The following is a 23,388-nucleotide window of genomic DNA, read 5'->3' on the forward strand; positions in this document are numbered from 1 at the left end:
CAGATAAATATGAGGGGACGGAGTTATTTAGGGACTTAAAACCAAGAACTAGAATTTTAAACTCCACTCTAAACCGCACAGGAAGCCAATGCAATGATGCTAACACAGGTATAATGTAAGTGGATTTACGGATATTATATTACCGTATTATATACAAATTATAATAATATACATATTATATTATTATTATATTATATTATATTATATTATATTATATTATATTATATTATATTATATTATATTATATTATATTATATTACTTTAGAAATTAATAGAATATTTTCAGTCTGTTCAGTCTATATATATATATATATATATATATATATATATATATATAAATATATATTATATATGAAAGAAATGGAAAGCTTGATGCAGGGTATAGAATAAATATCATCCGCATCATCACTAAAAGAAAATTAATAATTGATCAGGCAAACTAGACGCCAGGGAAAAAGTGATTTTCCTTGAGGGCCCCTGGTGACAGATGGCAAACCACCGGATTCAAGTCTCCGCCCAGTAGTCTCCCAGTCCCCGCCCCTCTCTATGACATCACCGGAGCTCTAGCCCCGCCCAGATGCGATGCGAGACGCGTTTGCCCAACAACCACAAAGGAGCACAAAGTGACCAACTCAACACTACAACTGCGCGCTGCTTTGGATACACATAAGAGGAACGCAGAGGTGAGTTTATGCCATCTTTGCGCTTTTGTCTCTGTTAATCCTCTTGGCTGCTTTTGAAATGATTCGGATTATGTTTTGAAACCTCCGAAATGTTTGTTACTGTCTATAAGCGCTCTGTGTTCAGTAGTAGAACATGCGTTTCTTGTAACATTTCAGCTGCTTTTACAAGCCTGAAGTTGTAGTGATGCACACATATCAGGTGTATTCAAATTTTAGGCAACACAACATGAATTATATATATACATAAAAAACTCTATTTTTAGTACTAGAAATGATGGATTTTATATACTTATACAGTTAGGCAGTATAAAGTAAAAAGCTTGAACAGTCTTATAATTGATATTTCCAGAATTCCCTATGTGAACCATCACTAATTATTGTATGCAGCAATGTAGCCCTTCATTGAGATATGACTGTGCCTGTCTGTAAAATGTCTTTATTTTTTGAATAATTATAGTGATTTCTCCCAACATATCTTGTAAGTTGGCAAAATGGTCAAACCGATTTAAAACCAGTAAATACACCAGCTTATGCCAAAATATCAAAGTGACTGCAGTTGCTACTACTAAAAAAGAATTAATTAAGAATGAATTTGGTAAAAGTGTCTAATTTTGAGGAATAAACTACTGAAACTATGGCTACAAAGGCACAGTTTCATTAGGAACGACTTGGTCTTGTTTGACAGTTGGTTATTTGTTACCGTGGTTATCAGTGTTTGATAGTCACGACCACCCTGGTGGTAATTTCTAATGGTAAGGACATCCTATACATTCCTCCTCCCTCTCTGCTCCCATTCCCAGCCGTCGATCCCCTCTCCTCTTTCTCCCTCCCCTTCCCACATTCCTTTCAGACTTTGAATGGAACAGGATTGACCTGTGGCATAACTCAGCCTCGTTTTTTCTACAAGACCTCAGCTTCCCCCTGTTATATTAACAATTTATTTTCAAGTTAGGTTGTTTATTAAATATTCATGGCTCGCAGAACAAATGGCTGCAACTTTAGATCAGTGTGGTTGTGTGTGTGTGCGTGTGCGTGCGTTTTTGTGACATATCAGAACACAAATTTGCATAATGACAAGGGTATGATATAGGCATTACAAGGAGAGGGTGACTTATGAGGATATTACCCCATATCCACATTTTTCAAAAGGCTTATAAATCATACTGAATGAGTAAAGAAAGTAAAATTGTGCACAGTTTTCTGTGATTGGTAGGTTTAGGTCTAGGGTTGGTGTAGGGCGATAGAAAATACTGTTTGTACAGTATAACAACCATTATGCCTATGGAATGTCCCCACAATTCACAAAAACAAACGTGTATGTGTGTGCTTATGTATTTTGAATAACAAAATTATATTCTATATCTGTATCAAATGTTTTTTTAATTGTAGCATATGACAGTAACTTCTTTTTACAAGCTTGCTTGCAGCAAAACCATGTTTAAGTCAGAAAACATCTATAAATCTTGACATGTCAAGATATAAGAGCCTTTCCAGCTTTAAGCAATGTTCCAGATTCTATACAAGTTAAATCTGTCGATAACCTGCTGTGGATAACCACATAAAAATGGTCTTATTTGATTTGGACTTGTCCTTCAGTTTGTAAAAACAAACTAAAGATACTTGTACATTAACACACTTACAATGGAACTAAACCTTGGCTTCAATATGACAAGTCATGAGTTTTAAACAATTATATGTATGAACATGAAACTAACGATTAAAATAACTTACTAACCTTGCATGTGCTAAAGCATGTGTCTAGAAAAGAGAACAGATTTTAATTGCGTAAGTGTGTAAGTGTAAATGTAACGCAAATTAAATATATTTGTTTTTACGAACTGATTATCAATTATTTACTGTCGTAATTGACCAACGATGTAAAAAACTATGTATTTTAGTTGGTGGATTGACCGAATGACAATTCGACTAATCAATCTTAAAGGTGTCCTAGAATTAAAATTGAATTTACCTTGGCATAGTTGAATAACAAGAGTTCAGTACATGGAAAAGACATACACTGAGTTTCAAACTCCATTGTTTCCTCCTTCTTATATAAATCTCATTTGTTTAAAAGACCTCCGACGAACAGGCGAATCTCAACATAATACCGACTGTTACGTAACTGTCGGGGTGTAACTCCATTATTTGCATATGCCAGCCCATGATGTTCCCAACATTATGAAAGGCATTAGACAATGGCAGCCAGTAACATCTGGATCTGTGCACAGCTGAATCATCAGACTATGTAAGCAAGCAATAACAACAGCGAAAAATGGCAGATGGAGCAATAATAACTGACATGATCCATGATATCATGATATTTTTAGTGATATTTGTAAATTGTCTTTCTAAATGTTTCTTTAACATGTTGCTAATGTACTGTAAAATGTGGTTAAAGTTACCATTGTTTATTACTGTATTCACGGAGACGAGCCGTCGCTATTTTCATTTTTAAACACTTGCAGTCTGTATAATGCATAAACAAATATTCATTCTTTATAAATTTCTCCAACAGTGTGTAATGTTAGCTTTAGCCACGGAGCACCATCAAACTCATTCAGAATCAAATGTAAACACCCAAATAAATGCTATACTCACATGATCCGAAGCATGCATGCAGCATACATAACGAACATCTTGTAAAGATCCATTTGAGGGTTATATTAGCTGTGTGAACTTTGTAAATGCAAAAAAATACAATAACTAAAATAAAATACAGTGTTACAAATGCTATCTTGCGTAGTCCAAAAACAAAACAACACAAGACGCATTGTCCAAAGTCATCCGTCTGAAATATCATTGGCTATAGTGTCCGTTATTTAAGGGTGTGTTAACACTTGTAGACCAGACCTAAAGATATAACACACACACAGAAAAAAAATGCTTTTATGATGTATATTTTGCGACTGAACTTACTGAGAACTCATGAAGAGCTTATCAAAACAGCACCAGGATTTTTTCCTTCACACACATAAACGAATGCCTGCGTTATGGCTTTTCAGACACCTGTACCGAAATGTAATGGGCAACGTAGCGCCTATGATGAGAAAAAAATGTATGCTTGAGAAGTAGACACATCTTGTGACATCACATCCTGTTTTTGGTTCGTTTACATGTCTTTGGTCCGTGTTGCATTCATATTCCATTTGAATTGCATCAGAGTTTGTCTTTTCAGGGGTCTCGGTCTGTTTGTTTGGTGCACACCAGGGTTCGGAAGGCAGCGTTCACACTTATTCAAATGAACCTGACTAACAATCGCACCAGAGTTCATTTTAATCAAACCAAATATGCCAAGTGTGAACACATCCTCAGGCAACCTTTAGCACAGCACGCTAATTTAAGAATCACCACTAAAATGTCAAAACTAAATGAAAAAATGCATATCTAGCCTGTAAAATAACTAAAAAAATAATAATACAATACATTAAATAAACAACAACACACCACCATACAGCTTAACTTGGATCAAAGCTGAAACATTCCTTTCACAGAAGTGCCTATCAGCCAAAAAACACTCTTCTATTATTTGTGTCATGTCCACTGTACATAAAGCCATGTTAGTCCAGCTTAGAACAGCAGTGTTAAAATCCCCCTTGAGTCAGATGGCAGTAGACTGTGAAAGACAGGACATAAAATGGCAGATCGTTTTACGAGGATTTAATGTTTCAGAGTTGGCCATCAGGAGAGATTACATTATAAGTAAATTGTGGCTTTTACAGTGTTTATCCTGAGGCAAGCAGGCCTGATCTAGAATCACTTTGTTCATCCAAATGGCCTTTCCATTCCCGTAGCCTTTGGCCGCTCTTCCAATATGAATGCGACGATTATAGACGCTCTGCGTTATGATACTATGTTTAAAGAAAGCCACTAGTTTCAGTTCAGCTAAGGGTAAGTATTACTCAGAATAACCTAGAATTATATATTCTCTTTTGCTTTTTCTGTGTGTCAGGATGAAGGAGTGTATTGTTGATGGTATCAGTGGGTGTCTTTAGCTGGGATCAGGACCAAGACCTGGGCGGTTTGTTTTCAGGACTCATAAGACGCTCAACGGTCTGGGGCTCCTATTTAAGCCTGTTGTCTAACTCTCTGATTCCTGGTGATTCATCAGCCACAGATGTGTTTATATATAAACTAGACATCTTTGTTCATTTTGCTCAAGTAGAAGCATGAAACATGTCAAGAATGGCTCATATTTTAAGCCTAAAATCAAAATAAAGAAACAAGAAATTGGTTTGTTGGAGAATTTTTTTTTAATTTTGTTGTAACGTTATTCATGACAATTAAACTCATTTTCTCCAAAATTCTATATATATGTGGTTAAAAATCTGAGGATTTAAATAATAAATAACATTGTGAAAACCTGCCTAATTAATAATTTACAGTAAGTTATATTTTTGTATTAAATAATAATTATATTATTAAGTTATTATATTAAAAGTTATATACAGCATGTGTGTATAATATAATTATTACTATTATTTTGTTTTTGGAATAAAAATGTGTTTTAGGAGCATCACTGATTTAGCTGACTGACATGTGCTTGCCATCTGTAGTTTGTCAGCGTTCTCTGGCATTTTTGCTTCCTAGATTTGGCCCAGAGGAAGCTCAGGGTTATGAGTGAGATTCTTGTGCTGTTTATGTTCTATCAGCTGAGGAATGATATTAAATTCCAGTCTGTGGCAGCCGATTTCCAGCTGGAGGGCTTCAGATACACGTAACAGCAGTAGGAGAAGATGGGGAGGGACGCGAGCTACTCATCAGCCAAGCATTTCCTCTCTTTCTTTTTCTCTTTTCCTCTCTTGCTGTTTCTCCTTTACTCTGTCAGTCTCTCCAGAGCACTTCCTGTCATAGTTCGGCCACTTCCTGTTTAAGTAAACAGAGTCGTTGTACAGGAGAAGGTTTGACCCTTCTGAAATAGTTTACGGTATATTTCTTTTGGATGGATTTTTAGATATTCACCCTTAATCCTGTTTAATCCTGATAATTGGTTTCTTTCCACTTTCCTCAGGAGAATAAGGCATTCTTATTTTGTGTTTTGATGATTAATTTAGTTAATGGAAGCTTTTGAATGTCTAACCAGACCAAGTACATGTTTATGGCCCATTTAATGAAGTGTTTCTAAGATAAAGTCACAGCAAACGAACTCTGACAGTCAAAGATGTAGAAATTATGCTATAGTGCGCAACTTAATGATTTTCTTTAAATTGAAAGATCTACTCATTAGCCTTTGTGCTTCCATTTGTTTTCTAGCCAAAAGGGCCTTTGGGGAAGTATTTGGCATCTGAGAAAGGCTCTCAGCTGAAATGCAGACGCGCCACACAATACATGCATTTGAGATGCAGGCTGTCTGATATCTGAGACGTGGAATCTGATTGGCCCTTGCTATTCTGGAGTTTGGCCAATCAGGTTTTTGATTCTGTCCAAATGAGTGAGAGATTGAAGTGTCTGCTTGAGTTTCAATAATGCCTTAAATATCCAAATTTGTGGTTGACCGATGTGGATTTCTAAATGGCAAATCTAGATTTGGACATGGTCAGTTTATTACCTTTGTCACTTCTTGTTCCTGGTGCTGCATGGTTTTGAGTTTGGCTTTCCAAGCTTTAATTATTTTTAATTTAATGTATAAAATAAGTATATTTATTATATAAAATAATGTTATCATAGTCCTTAAATATAAATAATACATTTATTAATAAGTATAATGAATTATGTATAATATTTTATATTAATATATTATTAATTTTGTTTTGATGTTTAATTTAAATTTATGAAGATATTTTATTTGAATGATAATTCTTAATTAAATTAATTAATATAATTAATAAAACAATTATATAATATAATGATTGAAATGTACATAATTTAACAAATGTTTATATATATATATATATATATATATATATATATATATATATATATATATATATATATATATATATATATATATATATATATATATATATATATATATATATATATATAACATTTGTTAAATTATGTACATTTCAATATATACATAATTCATTATACTTATTAATAAATATATTATTTATATTTAAGGACTATGATAACATTATTTTATATAATAAATAAACTAAATATTTTATTTATTTAAAATAAAATAAAATATTTTATTTTAAATAAATATAATATATAAAATAAAATATATTTTTAAATATATTAATATAAAACAGGAAATTATAAATATGAATATTATATTATAAATTATTACTGATTTATTTATATTTATGTAATTATTATATATTATTATATAATATTTTAAGTTATATTAAATAATCAGTAATAATTTTAATATATTAAACTATTATAAATAATTTAGTAGAAATACAAAATTATTTATATTTAATATAATTATTTTATATTAAATAATTATTTAAAAAAATAATAAAATTACTAAATTATTTATAATGTAAAATATTATTAATATAAAATTAAATTACAATAATATTCATATAAATATTCAAATAAATAAGACAAAATAAGTAATAATAAAATATTAACTAATTATTTATATTAATTATATGCTTATGTAAATCATTTATTAATAATAACATATTAGTATTTAAATAACGCAGATTGTTCTTAACCTCATAACATTTCATAGACAACAAAAGACACTCTAAAAACTATATCTTACAAACGAGAAAGGAACTTCAAAAATAAAGACACATTTTGGCATTTTGGCATCGTCATTTTTCTTATTACAAGTTGTGGTTGCATCATGAGATGGGGTACAAAATATCTCCACGGTTGTGTGATGATGCAAGGCATCTGATGTGAAGACTGCACCACCCCAGTAGCCAAACAGACACTCGTGACAAAATACACACAGACATCATGCACTTTTTTTTCCCCATCATGCAGGTTTTATTTAATTTCAGGCCACATTTGGTGTGTAATGTAAAATATGATTCCATTGCACCATGAACATGTTAAATGATGAAAGTGCAGGGATGCTGGCTTCCTGTCAGCACTAGTCTCCAGAGACGTGTGTGTGTGTATGTGTGGGTGTGTGTGTGTGTGTGTGTGTGTGTGTGCCATTATAATTAGGTTTCACTCCATGGTTTTGCTCTGGTTAGTCTCTGCAGGGTTTCTCCTCCCACCAAGGGCTTCACTCTCCCCTAAACACATGTACAGTTCTGCTCAAATGTTTACATACCCCTTGCAGAATCTGTGAAAAAGTGAATAATTTTAACAAAACAAGAGGGATCATATGAATTTCAGATCCATCTTTTTACACTGAAGACAATTGAAGGACTCAAACACAACTATTACAAAAGATTCAAACATTCACAGCGCATTAAGAGCCAGGGGGTGTAAACTTCTGAACAGGATATCCAAATTGTTCTTATATTGTTTAAATATCATATTTTTTTCATTTAGTACTGCCCTTCGAAAACAACAAAAGATACTTATTTCCCGGAAGACAAATTAAGAACAATTTACCTTGATCTTCAAATTCAAACAGTTTACACCCTCCTTCTGGAGCATCAGTGAATGTTTGAACCTTTTGTAATAGTTGTGGATTTTGATCAAATTAATCACATTTTCACAGATTCTGCAAAGGGTAAACTTTAGAGCACAACTGTCCGTGCTAAACTCTGAAAATAAATGATTATGCACTTGCTGAATCACTGAAATCACATCCTGTAGAAGGTCATGTGTCCAATTACTAGAACTACAGCCAGAATCTATACAAATACTCTACGAAGTAAAAGTAAACATTGCCAATGTACAGTCTTGTTGAGTATATAATATTGTGTGTTCTGGATGGGTTGTGATGGTTGACTTGTCAACTAGTTGCTCAACAACATACATGTTGGCTAGATTTTGTTCTTTAAGTTGTTGTTGAGCCAGAGCTTAATTAGCCTGCTCTGTTTTATCACTTAGCATTAGCTTAATCAGTTAGCTAGCTGAAGTCCCATTTAATTGAAGCTTTCTTCACAATATTATTTTCTAACTGTTGCCCTGCCATGACAGTAGTTTACCTGAAAGACAAACTGACTATAGAAGAAGACGACAGATGCTAATGCTTGCTTATATTGTCTCTTTGCGCTTGTGTAGCTAGATATTTGCATAGCTAGTATTTGACACCTAACATTGACACAAAAATGATGCACATGCCTAAATTTTAACAAATGATTGTTGACATATCTACTGACAGCAAATCTCCTGAATCTGATTTTAGTGGCCGAAAGCATGACTTCTGCAGCGTTGCGATCTAAACCTTGCGAATCCCTCAGGAATAGAACAAACCTTAAAAAGCACTATCGTCATCAGTTTCCACAAGCACAATAGTGTTGCATTGTGTTTCATAATTAATGGGGACTCAGCACAAATTCAGTCCTTGTAATCCCCCTAAATGCCCCTGTAACTCTTATTGTCAGTCGGCGTGCCTCCCGAGGCAAATCTTCACTGGCTTATGGTGAATGCACCGAGGTATATATGTCTTTCAGAGTAGTCGGTGGTGTTTGTGAGCAACGCTAGGGAAAAGTCTTCATTGATATGTAGAACGTTTCTTGAGAGATGGCCCGACTTGAAGCAAAACAACACAGCTCATTTACAGAGGACTTTGTTTAAACCTTGGCTAATCCAGACCTCCCAACAGGAATGAAACCTGGCATTGGGTTCTTCTGTCTTTGGAGAGACATTTGGGAACACAGTTTACTGGCCTTGAATTCTTTCTTTTTGTGTATTCATGTATGCAAATTAAATTCTGAGTGTAATTGAAACAACAATATGATGTGTTCTCCTTTGACTTGTGGTACACCAGAAATAAAATTAGTGCACATGCTTCAGCACAACGAGCCAGCTAGGATGAGCTTGTACATGTGGCAACATTCGTTGTATTTTTGTTTGTGATACTGACATACATTTTAGAAAATATATAGAATTTTTACGTATCTAAAATGTAAATGATTTTATATATTTTAAATCACAGCAGCAGGTTTATTAGGCTGCTGTCACTCTAAGACCTGGCAATGCTGCACATGACGAGTATCTGACACATCCATTTCAGACTTCATTTAACTCATTTAAGACTGTGCTTACGAGGATACTTGACAGCTGAAGCATCTGAAGCAGCTTTTTGTGCGCACGAGTCATGTTTCTGCCACAGGAGATTCACAGACACCGCACCAGTACTGCACTGCATTCTCTTTTGTGTCTTGTCGCAATTGAATCGGTTGAATGGTTGGTTTAAGCATTAATTCAAGCATTTGCATGAATTATAGCATGGTCAAATAATGCAACGCTAGCCAAAGGATGACGGGAATAAAAGGACGCTGCGTTAACGGTGTTAAATATTTTTAACTCGTTAAACTGAAAAAAATCATCACATGTGTCAATACAGTAACGTGACAATAACAAATAACGTGATTTATGTAATCAGATTACTTTAAGTAACTAGTAAAGTAAAAAATTACTTTTAAATGATCTGAGTTACTTTTTCAAATAAGTAATGCAAGTTTGGGTTTAAATGGGTACTTTGCTTTCCCATTTATTGACTGACAGCTTTCCTGTCTCTAAAAAAAACATGGTTCTATATAAAGTGGTTCTTTGGCTCGTAATCATAGGGGAACAACCAAATCTTCAGTGGTTCTTCAGCAGTTCTTCACCAGTTTTTTGGGATGACTCAGGTGCTATATAGCACCTCTACCATATACAGAACCTGTTAAGCCCCTGTATGGTTCTTCAGCGGTTCTTCAGTGGTTCTTTGGGGTGGTTAAGGTGTCATATAGCACCACTGCCATACAAAGAACCTGTTAAGCCCCTTTAAAGGTCCTTTATGAGCCAAAGAACCACTGTTGGTGCTGTCTAGCACTATTTTTGTTGAGAAAAAAAAAAGCGATATGGCACCTCTTATGGGTTCTAGCACCAAAAGTGGTTCCCCTATTATTATGAGCCAAGAACCACTTTTAATGCTACCCACTTTTTTTAGTGTGTTAAATGAAATCAAAAGTAACGCTGCTTTCCTGATGAGGTTGGACATGGGGATTTCCCAAATTAAATGTCCCACTTCAGACCTCAGTGAGTTTTTCGCAATCAGATTCACATTCACAGTCGCATTCACTTGCTAACCACATGATGTTGTCACAACACAATGAGAGCATATGGTGTTTTTGTGTCAATTATGGCGAAAACGGAATAAAAACAACATAAAATCGCTTTGACAAAGCAAAAACGAAGGTATTATTACATAAACTTAATGTCTAATAAAAAAGTTTGTTTTTACATTTGAAGAGTTTCGTTGCAAAACGAGATAAATCCGTTTTTAACATTTTTGTCAAAACATGTTTATTATTATGTTATCATGTTATTATTTTGTTTTATGGTGCTACTTAGCTGTATTTTTTAAGTTATGAAGGTTTAAATCAAAACAAACCAACTGCAGTTGAATTGATATTAATTGGAATGCACAACCAAAAAACAAGATTATTATTTAAAATTAAAAAAACAGAGTTATCTCGTTTTGCAACGAAACTCTTCATTTATGCTCATTAGAAGCAGGATTTGCCGACATCTCGGAAGTGAATTATTATAATTATCAAAAGATATGTGCAATAAACATTTATGTTATGCCACTATGTCCCTTTTGACCAATCTTTTTATGCAAATATTAGACAAACAAACAAAAATAAACCAAACTTAAAAAAAAAACTAAAAAAAAAACGATGCGCTTGTTTGTAAGGACGGTTGTGAATAGCTGTCACATCACGTAAAAAAAAGAACGAAGGTCTCGATCAGACCTGAAAGACTCAAGAGATGAACTAATCATTCAGTTTCTGCATTCAGCCTATGGGGCTGTGACGTGATGAACGAAAGACTCGAGAGGTGAACTAATCATTTGTGTTTCCAGTACAGACTACATAGCTTGACTATGGGGCTGGGACTTGATGAACAAATGACTCAAACCCGAAAGAATCAAGAAGTGAACTAATCATTTCCGTTTCCTGTACAGAACCTATGGGATGTTGCACATGCGTGGTCAACAGAAAATGAACGAATCGCTCTCTGGGACAATTTGTTGTTCTCGAGTCATATTAAAGATTCGTTAAAAATGAATGAATCGTTCATAAACGACACATCACTAGTGTGTGTGTGTGTGTGTGCATTTTTGTGATTTGTATAATAACATGGGTATTACACTGGTATTATGACGTAAACATAAAAGTCTTTATTTAATATAATAATTTAAAATAGCTTTAAAAACATACTAAACAAGTTTTATTAAAAATGTACAATGTACAGTTTGTACAATATAAAAACCATTATGTCTATGGAATGTCTTCACTAAAATAGCAAAACAAACCTCTGTGTGTGTGTGTGTTTAAAAAAAAAAAAATAATAATAATTAAGTAGTTGGGTGTTGTGTGTTTACTTTACTGATCCCTAGTCAGAATGATCCAGTTTGTACTGAGGAATATGTTTGATAAAGTGGCTTGTAATGTCAGACTCATTTGTGTTAGCTGAACCTTGTCAGGTAGAATGACCTATTCACGTAGAGACGATAAATGAAGTCTGTCATTTAATGGACTCCTGAAATTAGCCTCTTATAGGTGCTTTGAAATATTATCTTCCATCCACACCCCTCTGCACTTTACCTGAGTAAAGCTTTTGTTTTAGAGTCAGTGGTGAAGTATGGACTAGCGGGGCAGTGGAGGGAGAAATTGCTTTGTCCTCTGCTATATATATACCAGGTGGTCATATTTACCAAGTGATGAGCTGTCGGCGGAAATCCCACTCGTCTTACTCACCCAATTAGCTTGTCAAAGTAATATAAAATTCCTCTAAATTATCAATGGAACTAATAATAAAATTTTATAACCACAGGCCGTAACGTGCCACATTATCTCTGTTATTGCCCCTATGCCACGTTTTGGAAATGTAATTATAGTAATTCAGTTGAAATGACAGGTGTTTTAATGCGAGGCGGAAGGTTAAGTTTGATATGGATGTCGTAATGCCGTTCTGTTTGAATGAATTAATTCAGCCAAGCACCGTGTATCTGTATGAAGCTGTCTGAAGGACGATAATTAAGGAGGAGTGCTTGAATTTAAACTCATGAGGTTTCTGCAGAGCTAACAATGTATCTAAGAGCATCTAAATTCCCTGGCCTCCAGCTTGAAGTGCTTTCAACTCATCCTCTGCGAGTTACGTGCCACATCCAAGATAAGAGTTCTCTCTTGTCTTATGGGACACCCGAGAGTTGTGGATTACCAGTGTTTCATGTTGTAGACGGATGGTTAAAAATGTCTCTTTGGCTGAATTATACGACGTTGTGACTATACGGGAATTGCAAGATTTTGTTTTCGATTTCACTTCCATTAATGGTTCTTGTAGTACTTTTGAGGAAGTATTGAGATTTATTTTGTAGAGCATTACGCCATTCCGTCCATGTTGGTGGGGAAAAATGCATCTTTTAATTAGTTCACTTTCAAATGAAAATTAGCCCAAGTTTTACTCACCCTCAAGCCATCCTAGATGTTTATGACTTTCTTCTTTTTGATGAACACAAACAGAGATGTTTTAATAAATATTCTGACGCATCTGAGCTTTATAATTGCAGTGAGCGAGACAAATGTGTACGAGCTGAAGAAAGTGCTTCAATTGTAAACGTGTACTCCACAAGGCTCCGGGGGGGGGGTTAATAAAGGCCTTCTGAAGTGAAGTGATGCGCTTGTGTAAAAAAAAAAAAAATCCATATTTAACAAGTTATGAAGTAAAATATCTAGCTTCCGCCAGAACACCTTCCGTATTCAAGTTAGGTAGAAAGTGTAAACTTGGCTTCAGGTCAGTTAAGATTTTTGTAAGTTGAATAGGGAAGACTCCTGATGTAGTGTAAGCTTTTTGAACTGCAAGAGTTTTACAATTTCTTCGTACATTGAAAACAGAAGGTGGTCTGGCAGTAGCTACATATTTTACTTAATAACTTGTTAAATATGGAATTTTTTTACACAAATGCATCGCTTCACTTCAGAAGGCCTTTATTAACCCCCCACCCCCCCGGAGCCGTGTGGAGTACGTTTATGATGGATGGATGTGGATGTAAACACTTTCTTCAGCTCATACTCATTGGTCCCGCTCACTGCCATTATACAGCTTGGATGCATCAGGATATTTATTAAAATATCTCTGATTGTGTTCTTCAGAAAGAAGAAAGTCATATACACCTAGGATGGCTTGAGGGTGAGTGAAGCTTGGGGTAATTTTTTATTTGAAAGTGAACTAATCCTGTAAGGCTGATTTATACTCCTGCGTCGGACCAACGCCAGAGTCTCTGCACCGTAGGCTATGCGTATGTTTTCATTTATACTTCTGAGTCATTGTCCACGTCGATGTGCATGCAGACTGCTAGTAGGCAGTGTCCGCAGTCATGTTGAGTATCAAGGGAAAAGTCGAAGAAGAAGCAGCTTGTCATGTACATTGTCAGAGAAGCTTCAGCAGTTATGGTGGCAAATAGGCAACAACTTTTGTTTTTTCATTCCCATGGAAGTTAAAAATACTCGCTCTTCTACGCTTGCTCCCCACCAGTTCTTTGACCTGCGGGAGGGGTTCTAGCAGACCAATTAGAGCACTTCCCAATTTCACTGACTAGTAGAGTTTTAGGGGCGCAGTCACGGCCAAAAAAGGCCACCACAGTCTTAAAAGATAGATGAATGTGTTTGGGCCCGTAGAGACCCAGTCTAACTTTTTCATCATATCAAACAGATGAACTGAAGGTAACATGTTGGGTCTGGACAACAATGGCTACATACATGCAGGGCTCCAAGTTGTCCAGCTGAACTTGAATCGTATCACCTTAAATGTATGCTTGTGGAACAGGAGAATAAGGACCCTCTTTATAGTCACTTCTTACACACAAAACCTCAGCCATTGGACTTTCACGTCAGGCTACATCGCAGTACGTTTTGTGTTACAGGGATGTGCCTATATGGGAATTGCAAGATTCTGTTTCCAATTCCAGTTCCATTAACAGTTCTTGTATTACTTTTAAAGTAATATTGAGTGTTGTTTTGTATTGCACAGCACCATTCCATCCATGTTGGAGGCATAAATGGGGAGCAGATCAGTGAACAAGAGAGTAGCGTCACTTTTTCCAGTGTTGCCCAGCACGGCTATACCACGCATGTTACAGCACATACATAGAAATTTGATGTCGGCGCGTTATTTGAGTGGACTTTTCCGATGAGCATGAGCGGTACATGAGTGGAGCGTTTGCATAGGCCATGAGCAACTGAGCTGAGCGCATGTGCTCGTATTTTCAACCATTTTCCTCTCCAAAAAATGAAAATGTGGTTTTTGACCAATAATTTCCGGTAGCTAAATTTTGGTGCAATCCTTACAGAAAAAGTGTAGCGATGTATGAAGCACTGCTCACAAAGAAGTCACTCTCAAACCAAGCAGCTTACTGATGGTCAATGCGGCAAATTTGTGAGACCAATGTAAACATGAGCAAAATCCTCACACGAAACTCATGGTTGTGTGGATTCCTATATAAATGACTGGATATTGCACACAAAAGTTCACCAAATAATGGTAAGTGTGACTGTACCTTCAGACCGCAATTGATAATAGCAGTCTGATATTGTCAGATCAATGACTAAATAGCTTTATCACCAGAGTCTGTGACAATAGATGCTAAAGATAGGAGGGAAGGAGGATAGAGGGATTATGGGTAGGAGACACTAGTCTTCAGTCATTGGAGTGCCCCAGGTGATGTTATCAGAAACCATGATTACATCCGTGTCAGACCTCTAGGTTTCTAATCCATCAATTGCTCTTCCTCTGCTTCCTAATACCAAAATCCAACTGTGTCAGTGATGGCCTCGTGCACCTTTTATATGTGGGTGCTCCTAGTGTTAGAAGAACCATAGACCTTGATGTGACATTTCTCCAGCTCTGATAGAGCTGGGGGAGGTCAGTGTTGTAATTTTTACAATTTCATGTTATACAGGAATGCACTTTGTCCATCAACTTCTGATGGCCTGAATTATGAATAAAATAAAAGCATTTTTGACGGGTTGGACTGAAGGAAATGAAAGATGAGTGGTATTGCTGACCTACTTCAGCATCTTATGTAGATAAAAAGAAATGGACATTTAAAAGGGAATGAATCCTTCCACAAGTCTTTTGTGAGAAAGGCTTTTAAAACATACATGTCAAAGATGCTTTCCTTCTTTTGAAGGGTTCATTAAGCTTTTAAGAAAGACATGAAAGGTCCTTCCAAGGCCTTCATGGATTTCTTTCCAAAGAGCCTAAAAGTATTTTAAAGCATTTTTCACCACAAAATTGTGCATTCATATAAGTAGAAGTAGTACAGAGACACACCATCGTGTCATTTCAACCTCATTTATAACTTTCTGAGGATAACGCTTTTGTAGAAATTGCATTATTATCAGCTACTCTGAGTTACTTGGTCCTTTGGTCTTGTTTGATATTCTTATCATGCTTCTGTGATTATTTAGTCCAACTAATTATAGCTTGTTTTACATCTCTGTGTTGTTTTGCATGTCTGTCACGTCAAGAGCAGATTAATAGCACTCATCATCTCAGACATAAGTTGAGGCAATCATGCATGGAAATTGAGTCTGTTTCCTCCTCCCCAAAAGCCAAACTGTTGCTCAGCTAAAGAAAGCATAAGTCATAACAGGAAAAATAGCACCTCTAATCCACAACAAAGTGCAAAAATTGATCATTTTATAAGAGTTTGCGAAAAGTTTGCTTTTTTTTTTCTTGGAACCATGCTGACACAAAAGTAATGTATTCACTTTTAGAATGGTATTTATTCTTTGCCATCACCCAGCGGGTGTTTTAGTCTGTTTAATTGATGGAACCCCTGCTGCACCGTATGCATGTGATTTTTAGTTCAAGGTGTCCTTTGATATGCTTTGATATCTTTCTTTCTGAACCCGGCAAATCAAACACTACCAGTGATAAAAGACTGCTTCGTTCAGATCTATAAATTAGTAAATTTTACATGGTTGTTGTTGTTTCCAGCCAGGATAACTACCTTATATCTGTTATTTTATTGATGGTGTAAACGACACATCTCTAAGTGATTCTATTACATTGTTTTAGGTAGTGTGGCTTTTTAGGAAATGTGCACAGGGTGCTATTATAAGTGCCTTTTTATGCTGAATTAAATTATTTTCTGAAATGCTGTTTACCTCCGCAATCTGTCATATTTACAAATGAAACTATTCAAGATAAAAAAAAAATAAAAATAGTCAAAGAGGAATTAATGGCATTAGCTGAAATAAATGTTGTCTCAGAAATGCAGCAAGGCAATACATTTTGATAAAAGTCTTGATGATGTTTTTGTTGTTGTTTAGAGTAATGTACACAATGAGACCAGGAAAGTGCATTAAGTAAGCAAATTGGATCAATTTTGATTTCATGCTGGCTTTAAGCTTTATTAGCAGTAAGACGTCACTAAGACATTTTCTGAGAGATTAAGTAAATTAAAAGTTGAAGTCAAATGAAGTTCAAAGATTAAACACATATTGTCATTTCCGGAGGTTACAGCACCTTTTTATGGCTGTAAATGTCTTATTGATTGTTCTTCTGCCTCCTTCATTGTCATCCCTTGGCCATAGATATTCCATCAGTTAAACCATGATGTGACTGGACTGAATGTTATGAAATTAGCAAAGACCATTAAAAAATACTGAGGTATTCAGAATTCACCAGGATCTTTTGTTTGTCTAAACTGTTTCAGACTGTTTTCAACTTCTAAATAGACGTCAATGCATAAACCTCTTCCAAGATAGATTAAATGGAATAGACTTTAAAGATCTTTTAATTTTATGCAGTACATTTTGAGTTGCATCTTGTCCCAGTCTGTCCCTTTAGCTATACTAATCTCTAGGTACAATCTCTTTGAAGAGTTTTGCCTTAATGATCCAATAATCTGATTGGTGCATGTCTCATTATTGTCAGTGCATCAAGTGTTTGTCCTGCCACACAAAACTAATCAAGATTGTCCCTTTCCTTTTTGTTTTCTCAGCAGAAAAAAATGGAAAACTGCCAGTGTTTGATTGTCAGGTTTGGAGCAATGGTAAAATAGCTTAACCAATGCAAGATGGCCGCCCACAGGATCAGAGTAACCAACAACAACAATGTGCTCCCTAGATGTAAATCAGAGGGCACTCTTATTGACCTTGATGAGGGAGTGACTGAGGCGAGTCTCATAGATGTCAAAGGTCAGTTTATTACATTGCAAATAAATAAAGGGGACATGTGATATGATTGTGCCATGTACATTGTAAATCAGTAATTCTTATTAATATGTTTATCTTTACAGTGCCTTCTCCCAGTGCCTTGCGTTTGGCCCCCTCAATGTCATTTGGGACTGCACATGAAGTAGTCGCCATAAAGGATTACTGTCCATCTAGTTTTACCACTCTAAAGTTCTCCAAAGGTGATCATCTCTATGTGCTGGACACATCTGGTGGGGAATGGTGGTATGCCCACAACAACCGAGAAATGGGATACATTCCTTCAACATATGTGCAACCAATTAACTACAGGAACTCATCTCTAAGTGACAGTGGGATGATTGACAATCTTGGGGACTGCTCGGAGGAGGGAGCAAAAGAGCTGGACCTGCTGGGGGAGTGGACTGGAGTGTCGCTGAAGCCCTCCATGCCTTATGACAACAACAACCCCTTCTCCATGCTCTCCTCAACCAACCCATTCCTAAATGGGTCCATGGATGACGTCCTTGATCAGAACAGCAATGAGAAGACGAACCAATGCAACAGCATGGATTTGCTTTTTTTTGACTTGCCTTCAGCCCCCATCTCCACCACCAGCAACACAAAAGGGTACAGCAATAGTGTCTTTGATGGAACATCCACCAATGCTGATCTTGAAGCCTTGCAGATGCTTCGCAAGGACAATCCATTTTTTCGGAGTAAGAGATCTTACAGTTTATCAGAGTTATCAATCTTACAAGCTCAGTCGAATCCTCCGTTGCCTTCATCAGGGTTTTTTACAGGGCTTAAAGCTCCCTCACCGGAGCAGTTTCAGAACAGAGAGGACTTTAGGACAGCATGGCTAAACCATCGAAAGTTGGCACGGTCTTGCCATGACCTTGAGTCCCTTGGACAGAACCCAGGCTGGGGTCAAACACAACCAGTAGAGACTAACATTGTCTGCAAGTTGGACAGCTGTGGAGGGGCAGTCCAGCTCCCAGATACAAATATCAGTATTCATGTTCCCGAAGGCCATGTTGCAGTGGGAGACACTCAGCAAATCTCTATGAAGGCTCTTCTAGATCCTCCCTTGGAGCTGAACAATGACAGATGCTCGACTGTCAGTCCAGTGGTTGAAATCAAACTGAGTAACATGGAAATAAAGTCATTCATTACCTTAGAGATGAAGGTATCCGTCACGACTAGGACAGAAAGTCCAATGGCTGAGGTTTTGTGTGTAAGAAGTGACTGTAAAGAGGGTCCTTATTCTCCTGTTCCACAAGCATACATTTATGGTGATACGATTCAGGTTCAGCTGGACAACTTGGAGCCCTGCATGTATGTAGCCATTGTTGTCCAGACCCAACATGTTACCTTCAGTTCATCTGTTTGGGATCATATGATGAAAAAAGTTACACTGGGTCTCTACGGGCCCAAACACATTCATCCATCTTTTAAGACTGTGGTGGCCATTTTTGGCCATGACTGCGCCCCTAAGACTCTACTAGTCAGTGAAGTTGGGAAGCAAGCAAAGTCTGCCCCTCCTGTTTCACTACAATTGTGGGGGAAGCACCAGTTTGTCCTTGGCAGACCTCAGGACTTGCAGATAGGTATGTACTCTAACATGTCAAACTATGAGGTCAAAGCAAATGATCAAGCTAGGGTTGTTCGTGGGTTTCAGCTCAAACTAGGCAAGGTGAGCCGGCTAATCTACATGATTACGTCTCGGAACGCAGATGAGATTTCTGACTTCACGTTACGTGTCCAGGTAAAAGATGATCAGGATTGCATCCTCGCACAATTTTGCGTTCAGACACCACAGCCGCCCCCTAAAACTGGGATACGGAACAATGGCCAGAGGCGGTTCCTAAAGAAAAAGGAAGTTGATAAAATAATTTTGTCTCCTCTGGCCATCACCACCAAATACCCACAGTTTCAAGAGCGCTGCATTACCAACTTGAAATTTGGCAAACTGATCAAAACGGTTATCAGGCAGACCAAGAATCAGTACTTGCTGGAATATAAAAAAGGAGATATTATCGCCCTACTAAGTGAGGAGAAGATCAAACTCAAAGGACAACTATGGACCAAAGAGTGGTACATTGGATACTATCAGGGAAAGATTGGTCTTGTACATGTAAAAAATGTGCTTGTCTTGGGAAAGGTTAAGCCTATATACTTTTGTGGGCCAGACCTTACAACCACAATGCTGATGGAACAAATCTTAAAGCCCTGCAAGTTTCTCACTTACATTTACGCCTCTGTGAGGACAATACTTATGGAAAATCTGGGGAACTGGCGAGCATTTGCTGATGCTCTGGGCTATGTGAATCTTCCTTTGACGTATTTTTGCAGAGCAGAGCTGGATAGTGAACCGGAGAGGGTTGCCTCAGTGCTGGAGAAACTAAAGGAAGATTGCCTCAACATGGAGACCAAAGAGAAGAAATCTTTTCAGAAGGAACTGATGATGGTAAGCCTATGTGTGTGTTGGTTTGTCCAAACTGCATAGTTTTCAGATTATTGTGGTTGTGTTTGCTTTTAGAAAATAGTAGAAGTCCGCTTCTAAATGGATAACTATTAGAAATTTGGCCACAGAGTACTTGATTTAAACCTGTTTTTATGCTGTTCTGCTTATCTGCCTTTTCTCTTATTAATGCTTGAGGCTAATTCTGATGAGAGTGCACTTAGCTGCTCTGTGCTGCCTTTCTTATCTGTACAGCTGTGGAAACCTGCAAGTACAGCAGCCTGATCCCTTCTTGGCTCACTCAAATTCAGAAAGAAAGATTGCATTTGTATTAGTTTTTTTATCACTGGGCACAGGATGTCCAGGGTTGGTAATGTACAGTATAAACTGCCCCTGTTTAATCCCCACAATGTCCAGAAATATAAACTCTTTGGTGTCCTTAAAAGATTAGTTCCTCTAAAAATTAAAATTGTCTTTTTACTCGCCAATTTTGCTCATGTTGTTACAAAGCTTGATGGTTTTCTTAAATGTGAACTTAAATTTTGATCTGTTCCTCACACAAAGTTATTGTATGGCTTTAGAAGACTTAAAATATCATTCACAAGTCATATGGAACACTTTTATAATATGTTCATGGTACCTTTTTTAAAATGCTATGACAGCCCCAGACCTCATTCAATTTCATTATGTTGAAAAGAAAAAAAAGTGTTTGTTTAAAGTGCTCTTTTCCACTATTGTAGAGTTACTGTCAGAACAGCACAGCAGATGTAGTCATTTCTAACTTACATTCTACGAGTACTGACTAATATCCCATTCATAAGTAAACAATTTAGCCCCCTACTTGTGTCAGCTTAGGTCTTGCAGATCTGAGAATACAGTGCATGGAGAAAGATGTATTATTACTTGTTCAGACTGGACAGCAGAAGAGAGAACAGATGTAGTAAGTCCAGTCTTATCTTTAGCAAAACTCTAGCTTCAGCATCTTATCTTGGATAAAAAAATAAATAAAATAATAATAATAGTAATAATAATAATAATAATAATAAAAAAAAACATTAATACAAGTTTTGCTATATTGCTAAGTATTTTTGAAGGTTCAAATGGGGATGCTGACTATTCACTGACCTCAATGTTATAATGTGATATATCCCTGGAAGGAATCTTCGTTTTATCTTTCCATCCACAACAGGCAGAGCTTTTGTTAACGTTAAATTATTCAAGACTTGAGTGGGCGGTAAGTGCCTGTTATATCTCAACAATCATTTGCGTCTCTTTCAGAGTGTTTCTGCTTATGTTTCTGCTGGCTAAGAGGGAGCTTCATCATTGTTTCCCTGCCGTGCTTCTAGTGCTGACACATTCATCAAGTGGAGATGAGGCTATTAGCTATTATTCCCATCCCAAGGCCTGACGTCAGAGGCTAGCCGATTGTCTTTTGTGGTAGTGAATCGATTTTGAAATTGCAGCTTGTAGTCCCTGATGGACGCACACCCTTTCCTTGCCTCCCCTTGATATTATTTAGCGATTTATCTTTTTGAGTTTGGTAATTACACCCAATACTTCTGAGCCTGGTGACATTTTGAGCTGTGCAAACAATGAGATGGAAGAAATTTTGCTCAACGTTAAGTCTGACATGCCAGCTATTAAGCTTAGCATAGCAATTTATAGGTCTTTCAAGCTAATACCTGCCTGTATTGTGATAAAAATTCTGTATGCTGTCTCAGTATCCTAACTTAGAGTTAGCATTCCACACACACAAATGTGCTTAGCCTAAATCCATAAATATATGACTTTTCCTATTAAGCTAAGTTTTATCGAGTCAAATGGCAGCTTGCCACCTTTACTCAGCAAGTAGTGTGTTTTCAAAACTTGTGTGCTAGGTGGTTGTCTAGGCCTTCTGGAAGCTTCCAAAGACTGAAAGAGCTTGGCAGCTGCCTCAGCCATATCTAAACACTCCTAAAATAAAACTAAACAGCAGGGGGGCACTCCAAGGCCATCAGACTAGTAAAGAAAACAAGCTAAACTGAGCCTTTTTTAATGTGCTTGGTTTAAATATTTGGAAAAGGCAGAACTGGGGTTATCGCCAGCTAACAGTGAGCCACCTGCTTTGGGCTTGATGCAGCTTCTTTATATAAATGTCACTGTAGTCACAATAGCCAAAGCATTTTGTTGTAAGATAGCATAATTAATTTGTTTCATTTTTTTTCTTCTATTTTTTCTTTTGCTCTTGTATAACTCTGGAGAATTCTGTAACATCAAGCTATTTCTAAATAACATATTTTATCTCAATTTGCTGAGAGTTTTTTTCTGTCTGTCTGGTTTAAACTGGCCATCTCTGCCCCTAAGGGTTAAATAATGCTTTTATAAGAGATTTTCTACAGCTTGTGCCTGAGGAGTGGCTGAGCCCTGACATTTTTCTCAAATAGCCATGGTGTGATGGGACACATTTTACATGCTTCTTTAGAAATCAATGTGAAACATGACCTTCACCTCTCCCTGCCCTCTGGTAGCACAGCTAAAATTAGATCATTTTCTGTGGCTGTTCAACCATATCCGCAAAACTTTGACTCAATTTACAGTAATTATTGTGAGTGGAAGTAGTATATTGACGCTTTGTGTCCGCTACTGTATTCAGCAGTATCATTTATAGTGGCATGAAAAAGTATGTGAACCCCTTGCAGAATCTGTGAAAATGAGAATTATTTTAATAAAATAAGAGGGATAATAAAAAATGCATGTTATTTTTTGTTTAGTACTGTCCTGAGTAAGATATTTTACATAAAAGATGCTTGCATTTAGTTCACAAGACAAAACAATAGCTGAATTTATTAAAATAACCCCATTCATAATCATCTGACTGGATCTCTGACCATCAACAACACGAGAGTCACAGACTCGAAATTTATAAAGTAGAGAGTGAACCATTGATTGTCAATACTGTGTGTGGTTACCTGATGATCCACGACTGTTTTTATGTTTTGTGATGGTTGTTCATGAGTCTCTTGTTTGTCCTGAGCAGTTAAAC

The 23,388-nt window shown here is 36.5% G+C and overlaps 1 protein-coding gene across 2 annotated transcripts in view; it reads left to right on the forward strand.

Annotated features, from left to right (window-relative positions):
• Nucleotides 1–590: 590 nt before the first annotated feature.
• sh3bp4a (SH3-domain binding protein 4a) overlaps nt 591–23,388 on the forward strand; it is a 42,848-nt gene continuing 20,050 nt past the window's right edge. Inside the window, exons 1-3 of one of the 2 annotated variants that reach the window (XM_067398580.1) lie at nt 591–683; nt 17,713–17,908; nt 18,010–20,372. In XM_067398580.1, coding sequence (XP_067254681.1) covers nt 17,788–17,908; nt 18,010–20,372 — 2,484 coding nt within the window. In that variant the 5' untranslated portion in view covers nt 591–683; nt 17,713–17,787. The remainder of the gene's footprint in view (nt 684–17,712; nt 17,909–18,009; nt 20,373–23,388) is intronic. The other variant, XM_067398581.1, reaches the window with a different exon arrangement.

Source organism: Chanodichthys erythropterus, chromosome 10 (genome assembly GCF_024489055.1).
Source record: "Chanodichthys erythropterus isolate Z2021 chromosome 10, ASM2448905v1, whole genome shotgun sequence".
Taxonomy (NCBI): Eukaryota; Metazoa; Chordata; class Actinopteri; order Cypriniformes; family Xenocyprididae; genus Chanodichthys; species Chanodichthys erythropterus.